At 41.6% G+C, this 22745-nt stretch overlaps 3 protein-coding genes and 1 non-coding gene across 5 annotated transcripts; 1 reads left to right on the top strand and 3 right to left on the bottom strand.

Annotated features, from left to right (window-relative positions):
- Positions 1-5640: 5640 nt before the first annotated feature.
- LOC110538489 (sphingosine 1-phosphate receptor 1) lies at positions 5641-10443 on the top strand. The gene is made up of 2 exons (XM_021625338.3): positions 5641-5920; positions 7536-10443. The coding sequence occupies exon 2, from the start codon at positions 7814-7816 to the stop codon at positions 9017-9019; it is 1206 nt and encodes a 401-aa protein (XP_021481013.1). The 5' UTR covers positions 5641-5920; positions 7536-7813; the 3' UTR covers positions 9020-10443.
- A 1214-nt stretch (positions 10444-11657) lies between these two features.
- LOC110538490 (kinetochore protein Spc24) lies at positions 11658-15093 on the bottom strand. 2 transcript variants are annotated; one of them, XM_021625339.3, is made up of 6 exons: positions 14417-15093; positions 13260-13428; positions 13017-13161; positions 12271-12375; positions 12055-12131; positions 11658-11926 (listed from the first exon to the last, which is right to left on the bottom strand). In XM_021625339.3, exons 2-6 carry the CDS (start codon positions 13411-13413, stop codon positions 11820-11822), a joined length of 588 nt encoding a protein of 195 aa, XP_021481014.2. In that variant the 5' UTR covers positions 13414-13428; positions 14417-15093; the 3' UTR covers positions 11658-11819. The 2 variants fall into 2 exon arrangements, with proteins under 2 accessions (XP_021481014.2, XP_036794478.2); XM_036938583.2 differs by having other exon boundaries at positions 14098-14437.
- LOC110538488 (protein KRI1 homolog) lies at positions 14571-20244 on the bottom strand. The gene is made up of 19 exons (XM_021625337.3): positions 19740-20244; positions 19348-19424; positions 19074-19179; positions 18846-18951; positions 18699-18756; positions 18563-18612; positions 18326-18416; positions 18147-18224; positions 17949-18055; positions 17684-17816; positions 17497-17592; positions 17225-17395; positions 17059-17134; positions 16846-16964; positions 16549-16702; positions 16293-16423; positions 15746-15810; positions 15541-15636; positions 14571-15439 (listed from the first exon to the last, which is right to left on the bottom strand). Exons 1-19 carry the CDS (start codon positions 19822-19824, stop codon positions 14950-14952), a joined length of 2289 nt encoding a protein of 762 aa, XP_021481012.3. The 5' UTR covers positions 19825-20244; the 3' UTR covers positions 14571-14949.
- On the bottom strand, positions 15992-16089 carry LOC118937920 (Z30 small nucleolar RNA). Its single transcript, XR_005035329.1, has one exon. It is a non-coding gene; the product is annotated as a Z30 small nucleolar RNA (small nucleolar RNA).
- Positions 20245-22745: the final 2501 nt, after the last annotated feature.

The raw sequence follows: 22745 nt of genomic DNA, 5'->3' as shown, positions 1-22745 counted from the left end.
CGGATGCTGGATTTTCCCATCGTCTTGATGAAAAGAGTCTTACTGTTTACCATTTCATTTCGGATTCCGCCCCCCTCCAACATGGCTGCCCCCTCTGTGTGGAAGCGAGGGTGGCTCTTCCCAGAATATGACTCCTGACTAAGACATGGTGGGCTGTTTGGTGCATATTGGTCATTGAAAAAGTTAGAATAAATCTGGTGAAAGACCTAACTCATTCATTCACATGACTCACCCAGAACGGTTACACCCCCACCCCTTCGCCCCTTCTCCATGGGAATGTTCTTTCTTCCATCCCTCCGTCCAGGATGAACTCATCCCAAACCACGATTCAGTGCGGCTTCGAGGAACATAACAGCCTTTCATAAGAGTCTTCATTCAAATCACACTCAGCAACAGCTAACCTGGAAAAGTACAGATGTAATAGCATGAGCAAAAATGTTAGGTCATCCAACATGATGCCAGCTAGGGAGCCTGAGAATTGAAAGTGACAGTAAGTGTAACATTGTCAGTAAAACCCTTTATCCTAAGGCCTGGGGAGGGGCTGGGGACCAAACCAACCCCTAGAATGTAGTGTTTCAGAAGGTTGCTACATCAGTGAAAAGGGGACCTGGAATGCTTTGTTATATTATGTTGATAGACGAGACACAGCAGCAGGGAAAATGTGTTGACACTGCACTTTTAGGGTGATATCTCTGTGGTAGGGGTTTGTATTGAAAAAGCAATGCACGTCAGCTTCAGAGTGAGGATTTGTAGAGGTTTAGATAAAAGCTGAGGATGTTGGTGTTTATGCATAGACAAAGTCACATTCACATTTTGCAGAGTGTGTGTATAATCAAACTGTTCCCAAATGGGAGCCTCTTCCTGTTGTTTATTTGTCCCAGACAATCCCCGCTGACTGCAATGACAACATCAAACTGAACAAAGCGTTTTCCATCTCCTGTTCCACTCAAAAAGAGGAAAAATGTACATGGGAAAAGATTAAAACAAGTTTGTTTACCCAGTGAAATAAATGAATGCATTCCAGTGTCATTTCTGTTTTATTGCACCACCCCTCTCTATAAAGTCTGCCTGGCTTACACACAAAGGCTAAACTTCAAGAGTGTGTTTCCTTATAAAAACAAAAAGTCTGGATCACAGCAATTTGACATTCTGCTCTACTTGAGAATTTCAAACACACAAAGCTACAGACCTACAGGCGAGTAGAGACTATGGCCCATACACTTAATACAACAATTGCTGCCCATGTTTGATATATTTGCATGCATTTCCATGTAAGACATGCTAGTTTACATACTAGAAGTCACACACAGGGAATGGACAAGAGAGGGAGGCAGATGCAATCTTCATCCATCTATCCATATTCAAATTGTGACAGAATAGTGTAGTGAGTCCTGTTGTGTGGTTTAGAAAAGGACTGCATCACAGGACAGCCTCAGAGTGCTCCAGACAGCCAGTGGCTGGGAGGAGAGTCAGGTGACGTGCCTGACAGAGGTAGACGGACCAGTAATGGAAAGGAAACAAGTCCAGCAGTTTCATATGTTTCCCTTACTTCCTCTCATTTGTAACTTGGGCTGTGGTCATTGTTTGAACACTAAGCTGTAGTTAATCACCATCAAAACCTGGACTTTCTACACAGAAAGGCAGGCGAGCAACTTGTTGCGCACGTTCAGAGACATTTTTATGAACTCTGTCAGTCTCTGTCCTTTAGTCTCTCCACTGTAGTCTCTGTGAGAGGTTTGTGATGGACAGAGGCTGTGTCCAAGCCACCCTACCCAGTTACGGTGCTCCAGACAGGAGGAGTGGAAATCCCATGACCTCACTTCACCCAGTGCAACATCGGGTCAACAAGCCGCCCAACTCAACAACTTCCAAATTAAAAAACAGTCACTCTCTCAACCTACTGTACATCTGAAATATGACACTTTGCATTTAACTGAGAGAGAAAGAGAGAAGAGAGAAGAAAGAGTGCAAACACTTTCTGCTCATGTGGAGCTTGCTGTATGTTTTGTGATGAATCCTGCCAATAAGATAGTGTGGAACAAGTAAGGGAAATCAAATCAAAGTTTATTTGTCACGTGCGCCGAATACAACAGGTGTAGACCTTACAGTGAAATGCTTACTTACAGGCTCTAACCAATAGTGCAAAAAAAATTATTAGGTGAACAATAGGCAAGTAGAGAAATAAAACAACAGTAAAAAGCTATATACAGTAGCGAGGCTATATACAGACACCGGTTAGTCAAGCTGATTGAGGTGAGCCAAAGGATGGATGAGAAGACATGTCCTTTTGAGTTCAACCAGTGTCATCCAGATGAAATATTGTTTAACCTCTCACTTTTATCCTCTGTTCTGTTGACCCTGTGAAGTGAAGGGGTCAGCGTTGAATCAGAGGATGAAGATATTTAACGCTCTTGATTGGATAAACACACTAACGAAACACCATTCTAAGCAGAGGGAAGGTGTGATTGCTTTTCTCATGACCTTTTCATGGTCCTTCATACAGTATGTATGACAGGCTCTGTGTTATTTTGACTGAGGTGAGAATATGATTCTGAGGTGAGAATGTTGCTTGTCAACTGGATTAGCGCTGAAATGCTGCAGCCAAAGGAAGTTGTCATAGTCTCAGAATGCAATGCTACACTGAGGTGTGATTGGCTTTCTCACATCCCACAATGGACAAAATAGTAAGAGAGAAATTATCCTGTATCATTATGAAACAAGCAGAATTATCAGACTGATCAACATGGACCCTCTTTTTTGGGGGAATTTCTGGCTCATCAGTCAAGACATGACAGCCACACTGGCAACGTGCCTTCCCTAAAAGGACAACAACACACAGAGCACACAAACAACAGGTACATTAAAAACTCATCTTTACTCCCATTGAGTTCCACATTACAAGACCAATGTCACAGAAATATATCATCCAAATCCAAAGCACTTCATGCATGTACTATACTCCCTAGGGGTGATGGGCGACTAATGAAGAGTACAGACACAAGACCTGAAGGAGAATAATGGGGGACTGAGTAGATTCCTACTGTGGGAAGCAGCTGGGCTGAGTCGGGTGTCATTCTGTCTACTCTTTGTGTGTTAATGAGGGTGATATGGTGAGATAGTGTCACAGCAGGAGGCTAACTGCCACTCGGGTGACAGGCCCATGGAGAGGATCACCTTCTTAGCAAGCAGCCACTGGGTGGGCCTTTGGCCCGGGGACAACTGAGACAGGAAGGACAAGTCAGGGTTTACCACCAGTTCTCTACTGCAGGGCCAACTGAAAGTTACTTAATGGGGGCAAGAAATAAATAGTTTAACTCCAGAGAAGCAGCTGACGTGAGAAGTATGCCTCCTCAACAGTTAAATAAAACAGCCTTACAGAGAAAAATTGCTTAAATAGATTTAGCCTCTAGAAGCTGATGGAGCATGTCAGAGGAATGGAACCCAATCGACTAAAAAAGAGTATCATGTCTCATGCAGTAACAAAAACAATGTATGTGTGTTTGGTAAATGTGATTTGTTTACAACGTATTATGAGTCCTCTTCTAACGGGAAATGAATAAGGTGGCATTGCATTCCCAAAGGACAGTGTGTTCCACGTTAAGCTGGAATGCACAGTGACAGTGTCGAATCCGTCTTACTATGACTTCATAGGTGTTTCTCAAGAAATCCCTCTCCCTTCTAGGCACAATGAGACGGCTTCCTGTTTAGAGAAAGTAGGATCCAGCCACTCAGCCACCCTTTACATCATTTCCACATACTAATGTAGTAATTTATTACAACTGCACAAAGTGCACATATTGTTGTATTTCCGTCATCCTCCTCATCCTCAGAAGCATGTGCGGTTATGAGGGAAGGTCTACATACTCTATACGCATTGAGGTGTGGGAACTGACAGAGAGCATTGTCCAAATCATGAAAAAATTAACCATGGTCCACGTTTTCATTCAGAATGTGAGTAAATATAAGAAGTAAACCAATAAAACTTGAAAAAGTAAGTACCATATCATTGTAGGAAGTGCAGTCTGGTCTCATTTACTAGACATAACATAGTAAAAGTAAATCTGGATTTTACTGACTTTCAATTCATATAAGGAAATCAGTGAATTGAAATAAATGGGCAGCGGCGCAGTCATGGGTGGGCCTGGGAGGGCATAGGCCCACCTACTTGGGAGCCAGGCCCACCCACTGGGGATCCAGGCCCAACCAATCAGAATAAGTTTTCCCCATAAAAGGGCTTTATTACAGATAGAAATACTCCTCAGTTTCATCAGCTGTCTGTGTGACTGGTCTCAGATGAGGTGAAGAAGCCGGATGTGGAGGTCCTGGGCTGGCACGGTTACACGTGGTCTGCGGTTGTGAGGCCGGTTGAATGTTCTGCCAAATTCTCTAAAACGACACTGGAGGCGGCTTATGGTAGAGAAATTAACATTCTCTGGCAACAGCTCAAGTGGACATTCCTGCAGTCAGCATGCCAATTGCACGCTCCCTCAAAACTTGAGACATCTGTGGCATTGTATTGTGTGACAAAACTGCATATTTTAGTGTGGCCTTTTATTGTCCTCAGGAGAAGGAGCATGCTGTTTAATCAGCTTCTTGATAGGCCACACCTGTCAGGTGGATGCATTATCTTGGCAAATGAGAAATGCTCACTAACAGGGATGTAAACAAATATATGCACAACATTTGAGGGAAATAGGCTTTTTGTGCGTATGGTACATTTCTGGGATCTTTTATTTCAGCTCATGAAACATCGGACCAACACTTTACATCGTATAATATGTTACGCTTGGTATGGTTACATGAGACAGAAGGTAACTTAAGGCAAAATTAGAGGAGGGAAAGGGAAAGGGGGGTAACTAGTCAGTTGCACAACTGAATGCCTTCAACTTAAATAAATCAATCACTGAATCAGTGATTGGTCAAGCATATAACGTGAATGTCTAGTAACCCAAAGGTTGCGTGTTCAAATCTCATCACGGAAAACTTGTGCATTTTAGTTAATTAGCAACATTTCAACTACTTTCTACTTTTTAGCTACTTTGCAACTACTTAGAATGTTAGCTAACCCTTCCCCTAACCCTAACCTTAACCCTTTTAGCTAACCCTTCCCCTAACCCTAACCTTAACCCTTAACCTAACCTTAACCCTTAACCTAACCTTAACCCTAACCCCTAGCTAACATTAGTCAGATAGCTAAGGTTAATATTAGCCTCCTAGCCACCTAGCTAACGTTAGCCACAACAAATTGGAATTCATAACATATCATATATTTTGCAAATTCGTAACATGTTGTACATTTTGCAAATTTATAACATATCATACAAATTGTAATTGGGAACTTATAATACGAAATGGATGATGGACATCCACAAATTAATACATACCATACGAAACATAACATAGATTAATACATACCATACGAAACGTAACTAAATGTAGTGTGATGTATTTATGTACAGAATCATATGAAATGCTCTGAGACCAGGTTGGGAAGTAGTATAGTGATCCATTTTACAACCACCGATCAAAAACATATCAGATGGCATTGACCTAGAAAGAATGCACCTTTATACATTCCAGCTTGCGCCACTGCCTGTAGCCAAAATAGATCATAAATGCCTCCCACTGCATTCCTGAATTAATTGTAAACCAGAGAGTAATGCTATTTCATCTCCAAGCCACCTCGGGCAATTTATTTACCTACAGTTATTGTGACTTCAGAAGCCAATTAAAGGAGAGGAAGGCTGAGCGTTGGAGGGCAGAGTCCAGCCCAGCCCACTTCAAGTCGAGTCTCGCACCAGTCTATTTTCTCTTATCACAATCTGTCACGTCTGATCATCAGTGAGAGCGTACTGTATTCAACGAAAGACAACTGCGCAAAATAAGAACACGTTCTCAGGCAAAGTTAAACTTTTAAAAGGTAGGTCTTTGCAGTTATATTTGTGTAATAGCCTACTTATATTTGTACGGGGTATTATTCGTTTTTATAGATATTTGAATGACACTTGTTTGGTATTTATTTATTCAACAGATATAATGGTGTTTTTTGACAGTTGATCGAAATTCTATAATTTGATGGCATATAATAACTAGGCTAAAGCAAGGACAGGTTAATGTGTCTTATATTTGAGAAATTCAGCAATGTTGTGGAAAATCCAGATATTTAGCTTCACAATTTTGATACAAGCCTGTAGCCTATACTTGCCCACTGATAAGTTGATGAAAACAACAGATTTCAGTGTTGTCTTGTTATTTTTCTGAAATAATAAAACACTTGAATAACTAATAGTTATTTAAAAAACGTAACTTAATTCATACATTTGCATACCCAATCCATAATAATTTTGAAGTAGTGTTTTATCATATGCTATGTTTCAAACAGATAGGCAATAGTGCCTCAAATACAATTTAATACAATTGTATTTGCACATGCTTCGTAAACAACAGGTGTAGACTGACACTAAAATGCTTACTTACGGGTCCTTTTCCAAAAATGCAGAGTTAAAGATTAAAAAAATAGAAATAGAAATAGTGGGACAAGGAATAAATACCCAGTGCTCAACGAATAACAATAACGAGTGAAAATAAAATGGCTATACAGGGAGTACCTGTACGGAGTCGATGTGTAAGAGGTAGTTGACGTAGCTGTGTATATATAGGTACGGGCAAAGTGACAAAGTGACTGGACAACAGGATAGATAATAGACAGTAAATAGACGGTAGCGTGTGTATGTGTGTGTGTGTGTGTGTGTGTGTGTGTGTGTGTGTGTGTGTGTGTGTGTGTGTGTGTGTGTGTGTGTGTGTGTGTGTGTGTGTGTGTGTGTGTGTGTGTGTGTGTGTGTGTGTGTGTGTGTGTGAGAGAGAGAGAGAGAGAGAGAGAGAGAGAGAGTATTCATGTGTGCGCGTTTTATGTGTGGGCATATGTATTGTGTGTGTTTTGAGGTGTTAGTGCAAGTATGTGTGATTGTAGAGTCCAGTGTGTGTGTGTATAGAGTCAGTGCAGGGGATTTAATGCATACAAAAAGTGTTTGTGTGTGTGTTTGGGTGTGCATGTGTGTGTTGGGGTGTCAGTGGAAGTATATGTGTATACTGTATGTGAGTGTGCCTACATTTCTGTTCACGTGTGCGTCGAGATAATTAATCAAAGTTCACAGGCAAAATGACAGTTTTGCCCCCCAAAAAAACTGAGCTGGAAGATAAAGATAAATATGCTAAAGATTAATATGAATTAGTGACATAATAGGCCAAGTTTCTCCAGGTCAAAACGCTAATATTGGGATTTCTGTTATTATGTATTTTTAATGGTGCCTTAGCTTGGTAATTTCTCATTTATAAGGTACCTGTGGAGTAATGTCTTTGCTAGTTTCATACTCAAAAACATTCTATTAGAATTTGAACAAAGACAGGTGCTGTTAATTACAAGATTAATGAGGAATGTACGCCCCCCCCCCCCCCCCCCCCCTCTTTACATGTGTGTGTTGTTACAGATAAATAGGCTATTATACTGTATTTCAATACTGTTATTTTGTTTCCAGGTTTCTTGCTTGTCTGAACCATCCAGTGGATTGTCCAGGCATTGCCCAGTTTTGGATAATGCTATCACATTGAGGATTCTTATTACCATCCATTCTTATACTAAATACAAAAAACTGGACTGATCTATCTGTCAGAAACAACATTCAAAGATAGATTTCCTAAGGAATGTACATTCCCCACTTCCAACATATTGAATTATGGACTGCCTAAGAACTATGTGACGCAGAGTGGAAAGCATCTTGTCAGCTAAAAAGAAAGCAACATTCCCAGAATACCAATGGAAGAAGCATCGCATGCTGCTTACGCTGCTGTTGCTGCCCCCACTGTGGTTCCCATGACCTCCTCGGTAGGGTACCTGCTCCGGATGTTCCGCGAGTACCAGAGCAATGCTGTCATCAGAGAACACTACAACTACACAGGCAAACTGAAGGAGAACAAGTACAAGGATGGACTAAAGCCAGAGGCCATAGCCTTCCTGCTGATCTGCTTGCTCATAGTGCTGGAGAATGCTGTGGTGCTGTTGGCCATCTGGAAGAATAAGAAATTCCATCTGCCCATGTACTATCTGTTAGGCAGCCTAACACTCTCAGACCTGCTAGCAGGCTTCACCTACATGGTGAACATTGTAACTTCAGGGGCCAACACGTTAAAGATGACCCCTGTGCTGTGGTTCCTGAGGGAGGGGGGGGTCTTTATAACGCTGGCCGCCTCCGTCATCAGCCTCCTGGCCATCGCCATTGAGCGCCACGTCACCATGGTGAGGATGAAGCCCTACCAGGGGGCCAAGCGAGGCCGGATGTTTGCCCTGATCGGGGCCAGCTGGGTGCTGTCAGTGTTCCTGGGGGTGCTGCCCGTCCTTGGCTGGAACTGTATGGGCCGTCTGGACCAGTGCTCCACCGTCCTGCCACTCTTCGCCAAAAGCTACATCCTCTTCTTCATCACCGTGTTCACCGCTGTGCTGCTGGCTATCGTGGTGCTTTATGTGCGCATTTTCCACACTGTTAGGTCCAACACAAAGCACCTGGGCTCTGGCCCGCAGCGCAAAGGCCTGGCCCGCAAGTCCCAGAAGTACATGGCCCTGCTGAAGACTGTCACCATCGTGCTGGGCGTCTTCATCATCTGCTGGCTGCCTCTCTTCATCCTCCTCTTGCTGGACTTCTGCTGCCCGGCACGGAGCTGCCAGGTGCTCTTCAAGGCGGACTACTTCCTGGGCATCGCCATGTTCAACTCTCTCCTCAATCCCATCATCTATACCCTGACCAGTAAGGACATGAGGAGGGCCATCCTGAGGCTGCTGTGTCGACGCTGCCTCCTCACCAAGAATGGCCAGGTGAAGAAGATAGGTGTGCCCTTCTTAGAGTGCAGTACCAGTAAGACTGAGGCACCCTCCCATAGGCTGGAGGGCCTGGAGATCACAGTCTCCTCTGCCAACTTCACCCCTTCCACTATTAAAGCCATCTACCCCAGGATGTCAAAGACATGACTTGTCCATGACGGCCCAATGTGACTCAGCAGTAATAATGATTAATTGTCCAATTACAGTAAGAGCAGAGTTCTGGAGACCCCCTTGACTGGACCAATCTTCGGCACCATCTTACAGCTGTGAGACTACTACATGTTACGTATGGGTTGTAAATGGAACTACAAGCAAGGAGGAAGTAATACTCTTCCTCTCACCTCAATGGTAGAGAACGTCAGCGGAAACCACCATTGTCCTATGTTTTGCCTTCCTCCCCTGGTCTGGCATTTTCTTCCTAGACAGATAAGTTGGGGGTTTCCACTTAAAGACTGGTCGGTCTTTTGTAAGGAAGTCAAACCTCAGTTAAAGTGTTAGAGAAATAAATACCTTGTTGGTTTTTACTCCTCGGCGCGAAGCATTAAATGAATTAATGCTGTTCTCATACTGTGAAATTCCTTTTCTGGGATGCTGAGATACAGTATATCTTCCATAATCCAAACTGCATAATAGAAAAACCCTCCTTGAAGGAATGGATTCATGTTTGTAGCAGTATTTTGAATTGACCATTTACCGGTAGTTAAAGAGAACCACTCAACCAGCAGCTGTGAAATTAAAGTTATTCCTGTTTTTTATTATACAAACATTGAAAACACATTCAGTACATTTTATTTTGAGTCATACATATATTTAAAGTATACATTTGAGTCATGCTAAGGCTCATCCTTATATCCCCTCTAGAGAAAATACATAATACAAACATAATGACATGTAATTAAAACATGAAGCATCCACACCCAAAACTGCTGCCAGAACTATGGCATTTTTGTCATCTGGAATTCTGGGTAGAGGTTTGCAGACCAACATTAGAGGCTTGGTGGCTAAGACACACAGATAATTTCACATTGATGCCTCTTCTGGTTTGCACATCTTTGGAGGTCTCTAAAACACACGTAGCAGCAGACATGATTGTGAGCAATAAAAAGGACAGATTAGGCTTATTGACAGCTCTGGTTTTGTGGACTCACAAGTATGGAAAACATATTGAACACAGCCTGTTCACAAAAACAATAGCCTTCTGAACTTTCCTGAACAAGCTGGAGAATATCCCTCTCATGCAATGAAGTGTTAGGTGTATCTTCTGTAAACAGTGGTTAATAGACATTAGTAAAGACAAACCACAAATGCTTGGGGTTCCATGTATAACGTTCCATTGTGACAGCAGTGATGTTTGAAAGCAAGCAATTGAAATATTTCACATTGTATATAAATGTACAAATGAAAAAAGATATATCGGTCTCACTGTACTATACGGTATATTGTGTAAATAAAATGAACTATAGTATCTGTATTTTGTTTTTTCTGAACTAAACTTAATTTATGAGGCCACTGCCAATGTTTTATATGTACATTCAAACGATAAATAAATGTGAACAACATCTACAAAAAAAGTATTTTTGGTCATTGTTTTGCAGAATAAACATCCATTCAAACATTTAATCTAATTATTTCCTCTCACCAAATCTTTGTGAAGCCAGAGGCCTCATGTGTGATAATATGAAAGTGCTATTGTCAATGTGGTGAGTGCGATGTTTCAGATCTTTCACAGGAAGCTTACACTCCCATCATCCACCAGCTATAAAAGGCTTTGACCTATATAGTCATCACATACCATATACTTCAACACTGAAAAGTGCATAAACACTGATAAGCAAATGTCAACTTAATTCACTTGAGAAGATGGATCAGTCTCCAAAATATACATATACACCAAGGTGTAGTTTCCCACGATAGAGCAGAGACAGATGCCAAAGAAACGATGTACTGTATATCACAATAAAATGTAAACGTCGGATCGATGCTGAAGTTATTGAAGTAAACACACAAGCACACGCAACAAACCCCCCACTTAACCCACAGTGCACCAAATCCATACCACAAGCAACTACCCAAGAAGAAGGCATGTGCTTGTGGCAACACAGAGAGAAGGCAGCAGTCATTGGGGACAATATACTTGACGCCCCGTTTCCAGTAAGATTATCAACAAGAAACCACCAGCTGACGGGGTTACACGAGTTGAGATCCAAACGAAACCTGTCCCCCGCCCTGTATCAAATCAACTACTCACCACATGCTACACTGGCAGAAACCTACCTAAGCATCGGCAATAAAATGACTCATTTACAAAACGTGTGGGACGTGCAATGAAGGGTAATGGTAAGAGTTGCATAAATTGTGTGTGAGCAAAAAACTTGTTATTAAACCAAAATCTCAGAAACACTAGCCAATTGTGCATCCTCCTTGCTTTAGACATGGAAAGCCCATGGAGGAATAGCATTTACCATGAATAACAGTTACCATTCCAGAAACTCACAAAGTTTGCAAATAAAAGTTATTTAAAAATGTTTTGTTGCTGCAACGCAGTACAGAATACTGTCTGTTGCATAAGCACACCTTCACATTGGACATTTATTGCATTAAAAAGGTGAGCAGCACCCAACTTTTCAATACAGTAATTTCAGTACTGTATCAAAAAGCAGTCGGCTTGCAATTACCTATTGGGAGAAAATAAGTCTCTATAAAAATCATAATGACTATGGTGAAAGTAGATACAAATAAAAGCTAGGGTTATAGGTTACTACTCAAATAATTGTTCTAAGTAATGTGATGTTTAGGAAAACTACTTTATTCAATATAACAAAATGTCATGGAAGTCAATACCAACAATAGGAATACAATCTTAGTATAAAACAAATGTATTACAACACACAACACAAACAGACAATCCAACTACTGGACAAATATAGCAACTTTCCTTTGATCTCTTCTACCATTCAGTGCTGACAAAGTTCCACAGCTCATCACTGACTGAACACCGAGACAGCACAGAGGAGTCTATGTTGATTGGTGTGGCCAGGTCAGCTCCATAGTGCACTGAAAGTGATTAAAGTACACTCAAACTTTAGTTAAAACGCAACTAAAACCCACATCAGCCAGCCATTAAACAAGAACTCCACATTTATGACTTTGTGATGGAAAAACAGTTATGCAGTGACAAATACCTCCTCTCAGAATGTGTGGCTCCGTGTCATACTCCCACTTGATCTTGGTCACCTTGTAGTACAACTGGGCCACGTATCTGCAGAATTAACAGTTTGTCAAGTTGCACCATGCTGTTCATGATGTGAGATCAATGCTCACCGACTATCATGGTTTCGTGTGGTGGGCTCGTGTGGTGTTGGGAGTGATTATTTCAGTATGCTGTTAGTCCTACTCACATGGCTGATGGGATGACCTCCGTAGTGTCATCATCAACCTCCTGCTGCAGGGTCTGCAGCTCCTGCTCCGAGACACGCAGACTCTCCAGCTTCCTCTGCAGGAACCTGAGGAACAGGTCAAGGAAACCAACACGGGGAGAATCTCAATTGGTGCTGTTCGACTCCTCGCTTCCTCAACTCCATCCTCTACTACTCCTCAACTCCAACCTCTCCTTGCCTGATTTTGAAAAAGGTCAAGGGGAATTGAGGAGCGGAGGTGAGGAACAAATTTGCTTGTATTAAATAATAATCCTTGTCCACTAGTATGTCATCAGGCGAATTACATTTACAGGGGTGGAGTCCAAAAATAAGTGTAACGTGATAAAGACATTTAGCTAGTAGATCAAATCTATGTAGCTTTTTTTTCTTCTTTAAAAAAAAATCTGTGCATGCATGCATTTCTCTTTTGAGAAAACAGCTGATTTAAAGGGGTTGTTGCAGATTTTAACACACTTCTGCGCTAGTCACCAGGAGGATCCTCTGCATGCTCACTGTATGGCATATAAACTGAAATCTCAAAATACTTTCATCAATGGATGGCAGCCTGGTCAGCCTGCAGCAATGGACAAGCTCTGGGTAGAATGTGACTGCTCCCTATATGTATTATCTGGGCAACACAGCATTCATGTGCACGTTAGAGAGCACCAATTGCAGTACATTTAGAACTTGTTCTGTGTAGAGACAGAGCATGACTGGGTGAAGGATACTGTAGTTCTGAGTCCATGTTCTGGCTCCTTGCTGTACACTGCTGCAGCTCCTGCTCCAGGCTGTCTAGTTCCCACTCTGCCTGGCTCTTCTGCCTCTCCATGTCCAGCAGCTTCTGGCTCGCCTCATCCTCACACTGAACTACACCTGAGGACAATGGCGATCAAGATTAAGCTATATATCTTGAAGGTATGGAAAGTAAGTTATCATATGATAGGATCTACAAGTTTATTGTTTTTCCTTACCGTTTAACACCAGTGTGATGGTTTTCATCGTGTCCATGTGTCGCTCAAAGAAAGACTGCTGTTTCTCTCTCACTTTTCTTAATTCATCGTCAGCTTTGCTGCTTTTCAGTATTTTGACCATCGACTCTCCCGTGTCCATAACGTCCTGAAGCATGGTGACACGTCTTTTCTGTGGAAATTTTAGTAGAAATAGATTATAAATTACTGCCTGTTCTAGAGCAGACTAACTTAAACTCACGTAAACTCGTACATCGCCTTGGTCCGTACAATTGCCCTTATTTTAGCACCCCAAAAACGTAATACTTCCAGATCAACTGTAATGTCAATACCATTGTAAAGCAAAATTTCTCAATTACATGACCTAAACGCTGCCCGTTTCTGCATAATTTAACAAGGCAATGAGCCCTTCGGGTCTTTGGAGTTTTTCCCCCACTCGACCTGTCCAACTTATCGCCTCTAAAATGTAAATAAAACACTATAAAGAGTTAATAGTGTCATTACATACCTATTTGAAGGTTTGTGTCAAATTTGAATCATGTTTTTAGGGCGGTGCTAAAGTGATCTTGGAAGTGAACCACGGCTTTGAGAATGATGATCGCATGCAATGACTAGGTATCCCCCCCTTACCCCTGTCACTGTCCATTTCTTGTTTTTAAATGATAGAAGTGCTACACCAGGTGGTGAGAGATTGTAAGACAGAAATTGTCGCTTTATGCGTGCTGTACGTTACGACATGACACGTCAAGATGTAACGGAGGGTCTTGACGTGTCATGTCGTAACGTACAGCAAGCATAAAGCAAAAAAAAAATGATCCAATACTATAGAGCCATTAATTACCATGTCGATGAATAGAAACCTAGTTCACACCCCCGATTTTGACGTCAACAGTCACATTGGTTTTCTTTGTAGCCTCGTTTGAATGTGCGGTTGCGCACATTTGTACGGAACGGGGTGAGTTTACGTTAGCTGGTGCATCATCACCACTTTGCTGCCTACGGTCAACAAAATAAAATGCTATGTCTAACTAAGGTTAGCTGCAGAGGCTCTTGCTTGAAAAGAGCATTCAACTTAATGCCCAGAGCCTCTGACGACAGCTACGGTTACTAACATCTTAATTAGATACGTTTAAAAAGTTGTACAACAAGGCTCGACTTACCGTGTTTTGCCGAATGTAAACAGTCCACTGAGTTTTGCTTCACTTCAGTCGTTTCCGTAATTCAAATTTGTCCTGCGAACGCGCGCGCTAACATGAGGTGCCAGCGAAAGTGCCTGACGGAATTTGTTTCTAAACAAAAAACTAAATTACAGGACAAATGTAAAGTATTTATTCACATACACAATAAGTAGATGCCTACAATTGAAAATATCGAATTAATAGAAAGCGCCAAAAATATCCAGCGTTGTGATTGGCTAGATCCACATGGGGGCGCCAATGTCATGATTGCACGATTTATTTTACACAATGGAACCTGATGGACCCACGGAGTTTAACTTTCGTTAGATGAACAACGTATAGCAGTGGTTCCCAACCTTTTTCGATTACTGTACCACCAACTGAATTTTGCACTGCCCGGAATACATTTTACCAGTAGACCTATGGTCTATTCTCAAATACTCCGTGGATAGGCCAAGTACCCCTGGTTGGGAACCAATGATTTATAGTATTGTAACGACCCTGCAAGGGATCCCTCACTCCTTGATCCCTTGCTTCTCAGTCTTCTCTTGAGCCTTTCGTTTCTGCCTGCCAAGCTGCCTGAAGTGCAGTCTCTTGGGATTCAGTCCATAGGCCTTCAGTCTCTGTCCGCTGAACTCTCGCCCACCCATTTTCACCCTGAAGGGCCCCTTCCCCGACATGAGGCGGCTTCCTGGGTGCCTGTTTTTCTTCTTGGGCAATTTTGGCCTTTCAGTCCTTGTGTTGGCAGTCTCCTGAGTGGTAGCAACTGTTTCCTGCTCCAGTTTCAACTTCTTGGATTTGGGTACCAGGAACTCCTCTTCCTGGTCTCCTGCCTCTCTCAGTGCCTGGACTACCACCCCCTCACCAGAGTCCAATGCAGAGCTTTCCTGACTGGGTCCAGCCTCATCATCATCATCCTCCAGATCCTTGTCATCCTTCTCTGCATTCTTCATCCTGTCTCTTCTCTTCTTACCCACTTTGGTCTTGCCCTCTGCTTTGTCCTCCCTGCAAAGAAATATGAGCACAAATTGGTCAATGACGATAATTCCGTTTTCAGATTTCTTAGAGAACATATTATGCCAATCTGCATATGGTAGAATACTCACTCAGCATAGAAAGAGTTCAATACTTCTATCTTTTTCTTCACATTTTGTCCTTTGATTTTGTAGTTCTGCAAATCACTCATCTCCTCCTTGTCAGACCTGAAGAGGAGATTGAAGAAAAAAATAGAAAAGGAAAAATCTGAAAGACCATTTTCCCCATAAGTAGCTGATTAGTAAATGCCTACTGTTTTGAGACCAGGTTCAGTACCTGAACATGCAGGTCTTCTTTAGCGAGGCCCAGCGGTTCAGCTCTTTCTCATCTGCTCCCAGGATCTGAGGGAAGAACAAGTTACTTTCTGTAATAGTAACACATTCATACAGCCACTTTAAACATAGATGCTAAATCCACAGAAATGACTTTAAACCGAATTTGTGCAGATAAGGCTCCAAGCATGTTAATAACTCGGTGCATACAAGCATTTCCCTTTCTATCATTCTGTCTCCTCATCCTCGTCTGCTCAGAGAGAAGATTAACTGAAGTCATGCCCTGGTCAGAGCTGTCCCCGGAGGGTGGCAATACCAGGTCAGTCACATCTCAGCTCATCAGTGCAGGACTCAGGGTCTGTACAGTACAACACTATAGCACAACCCAGGGTTGGGGGGGTAAATTATATTTAAATTCCAGACAACTAAAAAAGTTAACCAAACTCCAAACTTTTCTAATTGAAAGGCATAAGAATGAGAATTTTAGTGTACTTCCTGAATTGACCCCAACCCTGAGACAACCTAGTAGGAACTAGGGCTCCCAGTTTCACCTCGTCAGTGGACAGGCCAAAGTCATTGGCCAGGACCTGCCTGTAGCGAAACCTGCAGGGGATGTCATCTATGATGTCCTCATAGTCCAGCTTATAGTACTCGTCCAGGTACTGCTCAAAGGACTTCTCCTCTGAAACACAAAGGATGGATGCATGAAAGAGCATTCAGTCTCAATATCTATAGTACATCGAACAGAATCTAAAAGGTTATGGAAAATAACCCAAGATTCATGGTGCTGAACCTCCTGAGACTTACGGGGGTCAAACACAGGCTTGTTTTGGGTAATGACCTCAGCAAAATGAGACTTCTTTCTCTTCTTTCCCATCAGCTGGGCATCCACCTTCATCTTCTCCTTTTTCTTCTGCTTCTTGGAGATGCTTGGCTGACTGGGATCATAGTCTGCATCCATCTAGTCAAGTGAGAATTAAGATGAGTGAGTCACATACAATCTAAAACACCAATGAGACCTTTATTTCTGACTAGCCGCCACTAAACGTGTTTCTTAAGGTCTGCAGGCAATGCTGAAGTGATGGTCATATTAGAGGAACTCACAATAAAGTCTGGATCTTCACAGTTTGGCTGGTCATACTCTTCTCCTTCATGCTCCTCTTCTTCACCACCATATTCCTTGTCTCCAACCTCTCCTGTCCATGTGTCCCAGTTCCAGTGTTCTGCAGGACAGAGAAAGCTACCTTATTACAATGCCACCGATTCTAAAGTATTAGATTCTACTTGAGATAATAAAATCAGCAACGAGTGACTTACCACCCTCTAGCTCTTCAACTTCAAACTGGGGCTTCTCCCCCTCTTCCTCTCCATAATATTCATCACCAAAGAATTTCTGGAAGAAGATAAAAATACAGGGAGAGACAATAAGAGGAGTGTCTTTATTTACAATCCGTTTCTCTTCTTGAGGTGTGCGAGTGGTCACCTGCATGAGCTGGTCATGCTGTTGGGGGTCAAAGTCTCCCTCCAGGTCCACCTGACTGAAGGCCAGCTGCTCGTTGCCTGTCAGCTCCTGCAGCCGCCGCAGCTTCTGCATGATCTCATTACGCTTCAGGTTCTTCAGCTGCTTCAGCTGCTCATGCTTCTGCTCCTTCTCCTGCAGGGGCCAGAAGAGTGACAGGTCGGTTCGTTGGGAGAGTGAGAGAAATGAGGAAGGGATGGAGTGATGTATAAGATTAACTAAAATAGTCTACTGACCCTTTTCTTCCTATCCTTCACTTCCTCCCTTTTGAGCTTCCTGCGCTCGTCTTTGGAGCGGACAGAGGTGGCAATGATACGGGGGTAAGTCTTGATCTGTAAGGAACATTAAGATACTATATGAGACCAAGGTACATACACTACACCATACAAACAGACATGTGCATGTAGAGACGGGAAAGTCCACCTTCTGTGCATCAGGCTCCTCAAAGCGGAAGTTGTAGTGTCTTTCAAAGTCCTCCTGGCGCTCCAAGAATGACTCCCCATCCTCTTCTGAGTCCTCCACGTCATCATTCACCACCTCGTCATAGCTGGGGATCCTGCACACAGCCATGGCAGATTAGTACACAGTCAGAGCGGTGCTGAGCACTGCTCTACGATTACAATTGAAAGCATACATGGACAAAACATATGTGTAGACACATAAAATAACTTGTGTAAATAACTCTTACCCGTCCACGTCATTTTTCTCCATGTAGCCCTTATTCAGGACAAAATCCCTAAGGAAACACTCCTTCTCATCCAGCTCTGGGTCGTTCCAATAGTCCCTCAAGTATTTCTGTCTCAACACACAGCACATATTTCAGTCACAGCAGGTCATTACATATCACTCTCTTGCCCTCTATTCCAACAGTTTCTCCATCACTCACCATGTCCTGCACCTCTTCTGGGCCCCCCAGCTCTGCCTGGCCTTTCAGCCAGTCCACATAATCCTCTTCCTCTTTATCCTGTTGGGTAGAAAGATAACAGGTTAGAGGAATAGAATGTTTCTCTCTGCAGTGCTTTATACTGTATGATAAGACAAAGTCAGGCGCCGGTTCCCACGGACCTTCTCTTCCTGTGTTTTGCTCCTCCTCTTCAGCAGCTGAAAGTCCTCTTCACTGCCCTCCTCATCACTGTCCTGTATGAATTTACGGAAGCTGGTGCAAGCATGACACAGTGTTTATGTTCCAAAGACAGTTATAAAAGACAGAAAACAAGAGTTTATTTATTTGTGTAAATACACCATGTTCTTTAGGGCAAAGGTTGTGATTACACAGTGATTATGAGAGAATTTAACCCTTACCTCTCTTTCAATTCTCTCTGCTCCTGGATGTAACTTGGAGATGCAGCTCTCTGTCAAAGAAAGCAAAGGCAAACAATACATGACTTCTCGTGACATACCTCCATGTAAATGTGTCAAACAATGTATCATAACATGCCTCTCTCCTCTTTGCAGCCTCTTCATCATCACTCTCCTCGTCATCATCCTCATATTTCCTGGGAATGAGACAAATTGTTATTGTCAAACCATTTGCCCAAAATGAGATACAAAGATATGCACAGTAGGAACACTGCAGCTCACTCACCCTCCCCTTTCCAAGATAACTTTTCGCTCATAGTCTTTCAGATACATTGGCTTCTCTGTGGTTTTCTTTGAAGTTGAAGGCTGGGCATCATCCCCAATGGATGCATCTGATTAAGAATGAAAAGTTGGGTGGTGAAAAACACCTCTTAAACAAACAAGCAACACAGAATTAAACTGTCATACCGTAATCAGTTGCAGCAACAACACGACACACTGACTGATGACATACCTTCCACCGTGTAGAATGTTGCATCAGTCTGATAGATCTTAGGATCTTTCTTCTTCAGCAGAGACAATGTTCTGTAGAAGTCCCTTTCAACTTTGGGGTCAAGTTCCTAAGAAGACACACATCAGTCTGCATTAAAATTACAAATATACAGGTCAAGGACACAAAGGTAGGGCCAAAAACACTGACAAACCATAAACAGAACACCATGGCAGTGTTTGTATTGTGAACTTGAAACGATATAGCTAGCCAAATTAAATACAGTAATAGCACTTACCACCTCGCTATCATCATCTGATTCTGACTCTGAACCAGACTCACTCTCGTCAGCTTGGTCGCCATATTTGTCTTTCACTGAAATAATCAATAATGAACATGACAAGCCATTCAATGTGTTGGAAGCATTCCGCCAGGAAAACAAGACATAACTAAATTGCTATCTAGCTGGACATGCTAGCTAACTTTACATAGTTATAACCAAAAATGGCTGAGTTAACTTCTGAGCGTATTAATATGTAAGTTAAATAAATTACAGAATAAGATTAATTTCAAGTGAGAATGGGATAAAAAGTTAGCAAGCAAGTTGAAAATGATAACTTTAGCTAACATGACGGCTGGCTTGCTAGCCATCTAGCTAGCTAGCTAACAAGCTTGGGAAGTCACACTTACGCCTTTGTAACTCTTCTTTTTGTCTATATTTGTCATATTTCTCTGCAAACTTTGAATTAATCTTGAAATCCGATTTGCCTGACATGATTACTTGTGAACTGGATAATATTTATCGGGAAAAGGATTCAGTGTTCATAATGCTAACATCCACAGCAGCATGTATAGAACTACCACGTGGTTTCCTGAGAGGAGGGTCAGAGTTCCAAACGAGGATCAAGCAATCATAGGTTTAGAAAATACGTACGTTTTATCAATAAATATATTTGTTGCCAATATACAATTATTTTTGGTATATATTTTTTTTAAATCGCAAAATATTTCTTAGAAATATATTGCCAATTCAAATTAAGGGTCCTAGTTTGAGAGCATTGATGGCTTTGCCTTTTGTGTTAGTAAGAACATTAGTATAATTTATGTTGAGTAATAATCTCCAACCTAGTAGCAATGTGTGCGTCAGATACAATGCTAATCTACTCTGTAGCTATCTAATGTTTTTGTGTTGTTTGTGTGTGTAGTAGCCCATCACAATGTTTTTGGAATGAGACTCAGTAGCACAGCTGGGGGCGCTCTAGTACAAATTGTCAATATGTATAGGCCAATATGCACCATGCTGGTCCATCCCTATGGTTTTTTAAATATCATAAGGTAACCAGACAGTGAAAGTACAGGAGATAATGTCTACTGGGAGGATAGTTTACACAAGACTTAGGAATGTATTTTAAAAACAGTAATGGAATTCATTATTCCAATTATCTGACTCAGAAAGAACATGTCAAAGACACCAGTTTACCAGTTTACTCGAGACAACTATTCCTTTTTTATACTTCATCAATATAATGTTCTGTTTTTGTCTAGTTGGACGAGTTAGGCCTATGCCCAAATTATCTCAGTATATTATGTTTGTCACCTCAACATTCCTGTGGCTCTGACCTCTCTGAATTGGGCTTTACTCAGATCCTTTCAAACAACCTAGTATGTGGTCTTACATGGCATCAATTATCACCCATGTTCTCTTTGCTGTTTGTTCTTTGTACATAGCTACTCTGAGTCATGTCTTCATCTCCCTGGGCCCCCACAATAAAGGATCAGTTATATTCACATTGCAATTCTTTGCCAATCTATGTAGCTTATCACCACTGTCAAACGAGTCTGTCAAATAATAACACATCCCACCTAAAGCAAATAATAGTGCCTGAGATAAAGAGACTGTTTCTGGAATGATTAATGACTTTAAGTAGTTTCATTCACCTCGTGTCTTGAATAGTTGACCAGGTATTGGAGGGCTCTAGGGAGTGAGGCTGCAGTGGGATTCAGAGAGGAGGAAGGTGTTTATTTGAGGTCTGAGGTGATAGCCAAGGGACAGCAATATAACTCTGTCGTTTAACGAAATGAGTGCCTTTTTGCATCCCTTTGATGTTTTAAGTAGAAATTGTGCACCAATGTTACATTTTTAAAGCTTGTTATATTTAATGAAGTGCTCTTTAATATAGACCACATAGATACTTCAATAAACCGGTTTTTGTTTTCATATAAATGAAGACAAAATTCAGTATTTGGACATGTCCCTCAGCGCACCCTCTATGACTTTCACCATCATTGTAAAGCCCCAGTTCATTTGCTGCTTTGACCAAGTCATTTCTGAAGATCAATATTTATTTAATGTGATTAGTAATTCATTTTAAGGTAAAAAAAAAAATTGTCCCTCATTTTAAGGTCAACCCTATTACGTGAACTGAATTCTCATTTTAATATGGTGAAACTATTACTTGACATCTAATAGTCAAATCATTGCGTACAAGAAGGTGAGTTGGTTCTACTCTATTTAGCCATTTTCTGGTGTTTTGTGGTGAAAACTGAGTGGTTCGAGCATACCAGTCAACCCTGTTACCCATGGATAAACAAGCTAGAAATGTTTTAACAATTTCATTTTTTTCCTGATGCTTGTATTCAATTGCACCTCCCTGTGGCACACAACAAGCTTCCTTTTCCCCTGTCACAAGGGGATGTATGGCTAATTTAAGATATAAACTTCAACCCTGTAACTTTATTCTGGACTCGGTGCCACATACTGTAGTAATTTAGTTTTTGAACCTCGAGGTGTGAAAACTAGTTTTTTATTAAGTTGAACATGTGCTCTTTATCGCAGAATATTAAAATGAAGTGAATTCAAACAGTTTTTTTTCTTAACCAAGTTACACATCTCAAAAGGCACCAAATTGGTGTAATTTATGTATCCTTTCATGTATCATGTATCCTTTCATAATAGCCGTGGCTCAGGAGTTTTTCTCACCTGACCTGGCATATGTTCAAAATTAGATGAAGATTGTCTTCATCTGAAGAAAATAGATCAAGATGGGATGAATAATTTAACTGGAAGCAAAACTACAAATCAATGCTTTCTGATGTGTAGAATAACACTGTATTATGTCATCATTACGTGAGAGGGCTCACCTAAAAATGTCATGATATATAGGTAAACAATGGACAAAACATCAACAGGTTTCAGAAGGAAGCAGTGTCCTTCCCTGGCCTCTTTACACCCTCCGCCCACTGCTTCCCCTTCTGGGAAAAGTGAATACGTCCAACCTCTGCATAGAATATTGGCAGATATTCAATGTACACAAAAAAAACATCAGGATGGCCTCACCATTTATCTCTTCTGTAATGTTTACGGAAAATGAGAGAGTATGGTTAATATGTTTCCATATAGATAGGTTGTATTTCATATTAACTACACTGATGATATAAACGGTTTATTACACCAATCTGTTTGAATACCAGTATAAAGAATACTGCCCATATTGATAGTTTGTTACAGTTTTACACTCTGCTGTACCTCTAATAAACTCCAGCTCCAGTTCAGCTGTACTGAACTCATGTTGTTATGTTAATGATTAAGGACAACCCGAGGTTCTTTGCTTCAAAAAATGCGTCATGCCAACAAAAACAACCAGTCTAGGACACTGTGTTAGGAAATGAAGTCATATTCCGGGGAGCAGTTATTTG

Source organism: Oncorhynchus mykiss, chromosome 12 (assembly GCF_057628025.1).
Source record: "Oncorhynchus mykiss isolate SJ-2025 chromosome 12, ASM5762802v1, whole genome shotgun sequence".
NCBI lineage: Eukaryota > Metazoa > Chordata > Actinopteri > Salmoniformes > Salmonidae > Oncorhynchus > Oncorhynchus mykiss.
The sequence above is the reverse complement of the archived record's forward strand: the minus strand, read 5'-3'. Positions and strand labels throughout refer to the sequence as shown.